The sequence below is a fragment of the Hipposideros armiger genome, unplaced genomic scaffold, assembly GCF_001890085.2.
Source record: "Hipposideros armiger isolate ML-2016 unplaced genomic scaffold, ASM189008v1 scaffold_792, whole genome shotgun sequence".
NCBI classification, from domain to species: domain Eukaryota; kingdom Metazoa; phylum Chordata; class Mammalia; order Chiroptera; family Hipposideridae; genus Hipposideros; species Hipposideros armiger.
In genome coordinates, this window is record NW_017732142.1 from 69,161 (window position 1) to 77,403 (window position 8,243).

Here is an 8,243-nt window from a genome sequence, read left to right on the forward strand (position 1 = left end):
TAACTCCTCCAAGGTCACACAGCTTGTAAATGGATTTTAAACAGGGTAGTCTTGTTCCTAACTCTTAATCATTGCACTGATTATAAGGTCTGCCTTTAAAGGATTGATTTTAATTGCAGTACAGGAATGTGACAATTGAGAAAGATGTGTTGATATAAGACAAGAATTGTTTTTCTTCAATGTTTGTAGAACCCTACAAATATTTACTAGTTTTTATAATTTAGCTGATACAGTCCATATGTAGATTATGCTGGCTATTGCTGATAAACCAAATCCATGAACTTCAGTGTAACTTCAGTGAAATACAGAAAGTTGAACGCATTAGGCTGCTTGGATGCAGACTAATGAAATAAACCATAAGGAATAACAAGAGAAGGAACGTTAAGCTCTTCAGAGTTCTCCACTTCATTGTGAACTGGTCCTTTCTCTACTTGTCGCAGTGGTTTATGTGCTGCCCTGTATATCATGAATACTTTTGTAAACAGAGATCATTAGACTGTGTCAGTATAAACCAGAGCTTTTGCATTAATACTGAAATAGATCTCTGAAACTTTCTTTCACCGTGAGAGATACTTTCTTTCACCCCCGACACAGGAAAGAATGTTTTGTGGTAGACAATTGTATCGACCGTTGCTTCTCCCCAGCAGAGACCAGACCAGGAAAATAAAGCTTAACTGTGATAAGTGGACACGAGTGTTTATCTTGATGGCAGGGTTACTACATGTTTAATCTCATGCCTTTCTCCTGTGATACACCCACTCAATGTAATGCTGCCAAATGGTCTGCTGATGGTTTTCCCCTAAGAATTAGTGAATTATAATCCTATTCTCCCCAAAGGTGACTGCCATCAGAATCCCAGGTCCACTAGGATATAATACGTGTAACAGTGTTCTAGCCACTGACTTGGGAGCCTGCCAAGTGCTTGCTACATGCTCTAATGAATTGAGAACGAAGCACTATAGGTCTCGCACACATAGCAGACGCTCCAGCAGACCACCCACTGTTGGCCATGTTTACTGACTGCCAGCATAAGAGAAATAAGCCTGGAAACTTCTTTTACACACAAACTTATTAACCAAGAGCTGTCAATCAAGCAGATATATGATTTTTTTTTTCTAATTGAGGAATGTTTATTGAAGAGACTGTCCGCATGGAGAGGTATGGGCATAGTTAAGGAGAGCCAACAAGGTCTGGTGAAATACTTGACGCTGGCCACAGCTTGGACCCATTCCCGCATCATGAAGGGGCATGAGGAGGGTCAAGTTACCCAGATCCCAGCCGGAGTGAACTCCCAGGTGATGTGAAGAACCCGGACCCTTTCCCTACCAAGGAAGGAGCCAGAGGGATAAATGCCGTGACCTCTCTGTCTGCTTTGTCCGTATAATTTGTTGTGTGGTGGCATTGTGGTGTGCTGTAGGCTTATTGACACAAAGTTACGTGGTGATCAGTGCAGTCTGTTCATGTTGGTGCTTCCGTGGGTTAACATCTTTCACCTCTTCAGCCTGTGTCTGAGAGCAGCCAAGGGGCAGCAGCAAGCTGTGTGGTTCAGCGAGCCAGCCCTGCAGGCACCAGGCTCCAGTGGATTGACATTCCAGGACGCACAGTCTGCAATGTTTGTTTCAGTGCAGGAAGGCGATAGCTATGGACAAGCCCAGAGGAAGGGAGCCCTCGTTTACCACGTGCAGGGTTTCTGCTAAACCTCGGTTTGAATCCCAGCTGTACATTGACTAGCTTGCATTCATTGAGTCAACAAATACTTATAAGCATTGACTCGAGGCTGGCATCATTGTTCCAGGCATGAAGGGTAGAGGAGTGAAAAAACCGATAAGATGACTATTCTTGTGGACGTTGCCTTTAACGCGGGGAGATGGCTGATACAACAACAGACAGACAAGCTCAGTTCAGACAGTGATAAGGAAATCAAGGTAATGCTGTGTAGACAGTGACCTGGACATGGGGCAGGGGAGTGTCTGGCGAGATGGCCTTTGAGCTGAGAACTTAGCTATATTTATTCATGCTCAGGGTGGGTTGTGTTTTGGGGGCAGGTGGGGAGGTGTAGGGCAGTGAGTTAGGAAGGAAGAGTTTTAGTGGGTGAGGTCTGTATTGTTAGAGTGATGTGAAGCCATTGGAGCGTTTAAGATGAGAGACATAATTTGTATATTTGGGATCCTTTTGGCTATCTGGAGCTTCTATTATCAAGAGGTGGTAGAAGAGGGAAAAGGGGATCAAATATATGGTGATGGAAGGAGAACTGATTCTGGGTGGTGAATACACAATATGATATATAGATGGTGTACACTTATAGAAATGTACACTTGAAACCTATATAATTGTATGAATGTCACCCCAAAAATTTAATAGAAAGAAAACAAAAAAGAGATGAAACTGAATACAGGTAGACTAAATTTAGGAAGGAGGTAGTGAAAAAAGGGAAAAATAAATGGATACAGTGCATATGACAGAATATAAGGTCTTCCATTTTCTTAATGAGATTTTTTATTTGCTAACTCAGATAAATCTCTAGATATCTGAATGGAATAGTCAATATCCAGTAGGTTTTCTGTTATTTTAGTTAAACGTACTTATTTACGCTCCATAATGAGTTTATAAACATCAGCTTTGTTATTCATAGTTAATATACAACGTTTCGTTCAGTCTTTCTCATCCCTAGAGTAATTTTCCAACTCATCTGTCTTTTCCAGACCAAATCATCTTCACTTCCACCCAATTGGTTTGATGGAAAGCAGTTTTGAATCCTTGTCTGGTACTCTCATTGGACACTTTTTCAAGACAAGTACTGTGAGAGCATGAGTTAGGTTTCTGTAAAAAGGGAGCCAAACTCCAGATGTTAAAACTAGACACAAGTTAGTCCCTTGCAAAACAGCACATAGGTATTTGGATGACTCAGGCTGGTAGACAGCTGCATCAGGATGGCTGTCATCTGCCAGGCAGCAGGAAGAGCAGGGGACCAGGGGACACTCACCCAGTCATTTTAAGGTCAGGACACAGAAGTGGCACATGTCATTTCCAATTATATTGCAGGACATCTTAATCAAATGAGAACCTGTTATTATGGGAAAAGGGGAGAAGGGAGGTGGACATTGGAGGACAGCTAGCAGGTTGTGACAACATCCGCTGTTTCATGGGGACAGCTGGTTTTTCTGTTTTCCTGTAGATGTATATGAGTATCCTTCACTCCAAAGCTACTCAGTTCCTGAGTTCAATTAGCAAGGGATATGGGTTTTTGCGACCTCTACAACTTTAACTATTGACTGTATTGCTATCTAAAGTGGTATCTAAAAGGCTGGTGGTGTCATACCACAGGAATAATTAAAAATCTGTTTTTCAGCATCTTGCCTCTTTCATTTTAAACAGTCCCAGCAGTTGATGTCCGAAGGCAGCCCAAGCTAGCAGTGACTGAGGTCAGTTCAGACTGATGTGTTTTCTTCAAATGGCACTTTTTGTTCAAAGAAAGTAATTATAAGAGAGAGCTCCATAATAGAGGTTTTGGGAAGGTTCTAATAGAAGGGGATTTCTTTTCTGGGAGATAATTGCGGGAGGAGGGTACCTCACCTTATGTTTAGACTTAGAATAGGGTGGTCCAGGTCACCAGCAGAGCAGTGGAGGGAAGGGGAGTGAGTGGGGCAGAAGGGTTTCTTTTGTAATGTAAGGCCATTTTTCTCCTCTATAATAAGGTGGAATAATTAATACTTAGCCTTTTCAGGTTGCTGTGCTAATCATAAAATAGGTATATGGCAGACGGCGCATCACATAAATACTGCACAGCACTAAGAGGTAAACATGCACATCCTGTATTTTTGCAAACATCAGTGTCATCAATTGGCAGGAAGCTGTGTTTGTAGCGATAGCTTTTGCCTGGTCTACAGTATGTGTTCAATAAACGATCACTGCCATTACTGTGAGAGACATGAGGAAAGTTTATAAATAGCACCACTTTAACGCATTCGAATGTCCACTAGCCATCTCATTTGCATGGGTCCTATTTGACTGCAGATGCCTCATTAGTAAGAATTATTCTGACAGCATGGAGGGCTTTGGTGGGAGCTGAATAAATGTGTTTAACTGTAAGCCCACCTATGTGGAAGGAATATGCTGGCAGTTGTCCCAGAGAGCCCTGGAGCCCGTTTTCTCCCTTCTGAACAATGGACCTCTCCTGTTCCTCTCTCCTGGGCAGCACTGTGAAGTGCCTTGCATATTTAAATAGCTGGAATTCAGGGAGAACACCAAGCCTTTTCCTCACAGCATCACATGCTTGCCATTAATTTCCGACTGCGTGGGGTTTTGATGTAATTTCTTCCTTGCCCATTGGGATATAATCATTGTAGAACGACTCTTGAAGTGTTTTGCTCCAACACCGTCAAAAGATTAGCCCTGACTGTTGTGTAGGCATTACTTCGATTTGACGATTGGTATTTCTTTAAATGCTTTGTGTCCATTCATGAGGGCGATGGTTTCATTTGAAATGCTGCAGTCGCCAGGGAGAAGCCCCAGTGCTCGTCCCTGATAGGCTGGCCTTCCTTCTGCCTCCTGTTGCTATGGTGCCCAGCAGAGTAACTTCCTTGCCCTGCACATGTAGGAGGCTCGGTCTCCATGGATACCCCACTCTGAGAGTGTACTCCACCAAGAGATGAACTGCACACACTGTGTTTCTGCACAAGACATACCCCAGCCTGTGGTGGGAGGCTGTTTGCAGAAGCAGTGTTTGCCATGAAAGTCTACGGAGCTTACCTTCTAAGTAAGTAGTATTAGTCACAGTAAGTAAATAATTCTATGGGATCACGGAGGATATGTATGCTCTTTGCGTATGGGTGTGTGTAAAGTTAGTTGTGGCAGGCTAAAAATGTAGTCTAAAAATGAATTTTCAACTCTGCCTTTCATGTATTCTGAAAGCAGATCAATAACAAAACTTTAAAAAATACACACATATATTGTTTTAAATACCCCTTGTCATAGGCGAGTCTGTGCAAAATGAAAAAGAATGGCCATGAACGCTTACATTTTAGAATGCTCTTCAAACTCTGAGCATTGTATGCTGCCTTTGTGAATGCAAAGTTCCCCAGTGGTGTGCTGTGGGAATACATGAGCGCAGCCCCAGTTAATGCTAATTGGCACTGCACAGAGTTTGCAGTGGGCCTCTGTGTAGGCCGAGACATGATGTATTTATTATCAAGAGAGAGCCTGCTTGTGTGATTATGTCTGCCAGTTCACCATGGAAATTATTCACAGCACGTCTCTCTGACCAGTTTGAATGTACTTTTCTCATGTGGCAGCCAGTAGAATTCTGAAACCCTTCATGTCCATGGAACTGGGATGCGGAAGTTTTCTTCTTATTAATTGATGTGATCTAACACTTCCTCTTTACTATACACTCCCAAAGCATAAGGGGTTGGGTTTGCAGTGTTGTAAAACACATGAGTCACTTTAAAATGATTTTCATCTGCTGAGCAAATGATTAATGCCTGCGGTGTTAAAATTAATTAGTAGACACAAAAGAAATACGACTACACACATGGTAACCCCCAACTCTAGTTCAGTAACTTTAAAATTATGTAAAATTTAGATATTTAGACTGTCCACAGTAGACAGCTGATGTCTAGCAGCTCTAAACAAAAAAGCAAAACATGTACTGTATTGGTGTAAGAGATTCATTTTTATCATATGAAAGAGTGAGTATAGAGTATTAGGCTAGATTATAAATTTATTTTGTCTTCTGTACTCATGACCATTCAGGCGAAACACAACCATTCAGACATCATCTTTTCCAACTGCTAGTCATGGCTCAATTTTAATTGGCCCAAATTCTGAAAAGGTACCACCCTTTGAGCATCTGAATGTGCTGGCGATGACTCTGCTTCTGACTTCGTCACTGGGGTCAAGCTTTAGGTCATTGTCTTAATAGTTCATAAATTATAATTTCCATTCATGAGTGGAGCAGCATATAAACAAGGGCACATGATGAACCCTGTAGAGATTATGGTTTTGGAGACCTGGGAACAATGTTGATAACACGTGCCCTAAAGTTTTTTTACCTCATTGGGAATAATAAGGTCCCATTTCTATGTGTCTGTGATTAGTGTTCCTGCCCATCTCTGAAAACCAGCGTAGTATGGGATTTTTTTCCAACCTCAAAATATCTGAACCTCCTCTCTAATGTTGTTTTCTCAATGGTATAGTGGAATAATAGTACCTATGACATAAGTCTGCTTTGAAAATTCAATGACGTAATCAATGGCAGGTAGCATGCAATAAGTATTAGCTGCTATTGCATTATCATTACTATAAACATCATCATCATTTTCACAATGCCTTGTAGTCAAAGGAGGCTGTAGTTATCAGCTTGAACAATTCTTTGGTTTGGCTCCACTCAGTCTATCAGATTTCCTATCAAATACTTACAACAAACCTTACTATGTTCTTGGCATCCCAATGGGAATTATAGCATTCTATGTACATGAAAATGTAGCTAGCAAAATATGAGAGGTACAATAGTTTTCTGTTTTCAGATGTGTGGCTGTATGATTTTGCTAAATATCTCCCCACATATGTAATAAAATGTTTGCCAATTTATTTTGCTGCCACTAACACAATGGATTTGTAGGACACAACAATGGATGTGTAAGATAAAAGGGGCCAGGCCATAGCATAAGTCGGTTAATATTTATAACAAATTAAAAATGTGACAATTAAAACTCTAGGTTCAGATTTCAAGCTCACTTGCTTTCCTGAAAGGATTTCCGTTCAGAGTGCACTAAATCACATATTTTGTGAAGAGAGCGATTTCATTAAGTTGAAAGTTTGGGGAATGACGGGAGAGGAAGAGATGGGAAATGATTGATTAATCTGTATAAAAATAGACCCCATGCTGGGATTTTTCCTTTTGCACTAATCCTGTGTGACATCTGAGCCAAGAAAAATATAAAACCATTGCCATATGTGCAGAGCCTGCTGGTGCTGACTTTCAAACGCATGAGGAGTTGACCCAGATTATATTTTGCAGCTTTATTTTTATTCCAGTTTTGTTTTCATTCTCCGTTTCTTCTTTCTGGCATCGTCTCTTCCTTCCATCTGTTTGCCCTGGAAAGAATGTGGCATGTGCAACAGGGACTATACCACCTCACTTGAATGGGAAAAGGGGAGGACCTTTGTAAGATATGATTTAAAATGAGGTATCTAGATACTGGGAACTTGCAATCCATGTAAGTCCATAAATGCTAGATATATTTTGCTCAACATGATTTCACATGCAATATCCCTCAGTTAATCTACCGAGAATAAGCCTTGCTTAAAGACACAAATTAAATTCTTAGCACCATCCCCACTGCCATGGTGACCTATTTATCTATACTGATCTGTGCCCACAATAATGCCCCACTTTCTTTTCCATTGTTGTCGGTCATAGGGGCACATGCTCTGATGGTGCACAATTTGTCGAGTGTCCATTAGGTACTTGCTGCTACTGTCATGAGTTGTGGGTCCTATCCTTCTGAGCTGTCGGTTAACCTTTCTGTTTGCTGAGTTCTTCTTCTTCTTCTTCTTCTTCTTCTTTATTATTAGTTTCAGGTGTACAAAACAATGCAATAGTTATCCTTTTCACCCCTCACAAAGTAACAATCCCCCTCCCCCCACCCACTGCCCTTCCACCCCCAATGTCATACATATCTATTACAATTCCATTGACTCCATTCCCACACTGTACTCCACCTCCCATGACTATATATGTATTAAATTATAGTTGACATATAATATTACTCAATGGCAGCTTCAGGTGTACAGTGCAGTGGTCAGGCCTCTACACCGTCTATGAAGTGGTCTCCCTAACAAGACATGATAAAAAATGGGCAGAGGATACGAAGAGACATTTCTCTAAAGAGGACATACAGATGGCCAACAGGCGTATGAAAAAATGTTCAACCTCACTAATCATTAGGGAAATGCAAATTAAAACCACCATGAGATACCACCATACCACGGTCAGAATGGCTATCATCAATAAAGCAACAAACAACAAGTGCTGACGAGATTGTGGGGAAAAGGGAACCCTGGTGCACTGTTGGTGGGACTGCGGTTTGGTGCAGCCATTATGGAAATCAGTATGGAGGTATCTAAAACAACTGGAAATGGAACTGCCTTATGACCCAGCAATCCCACTCTTAGGTATTTATCCAGAAAAACCCGACAGTAATTCAAAAAAATATATGCTCCCCTATGTTCATTGCAGCGCT

The 8,243-nt window shown here is 41.3% G+C and overlaps 1 protein-coding gene across 2 annotated transcripts in view; it reads left to right on the forward strand.

Annotated features, from left to right (window-relative positions):
* Nucleotides 1–8,243, forward strand: part of SYBU (syntabulin) — a 76,244-nt gene that overhangs the window by 29,597 nt on the left and 38,404 nt on the right. The window contains exon 1 of one of the 2 annotated variants that reach the window (XM_019628459.1): nucleotides 4,644–4,756. The exons of the other annotated variant lie outside the window; for it this stretch is intronic. Coding sequence (XP_019484004.1) covers nucleotides 4,729–4,756 — 28 coding nt within the window. The 5' untranslated portion in view covers nucleotides 4,644–4,728. Of the gene's footprint in view, nucleotides 1–4,643; nucleotides 4,757–8,243 lie in introns of those variants that run through there. 2 annotated transcript variants of the gene reach the window in all.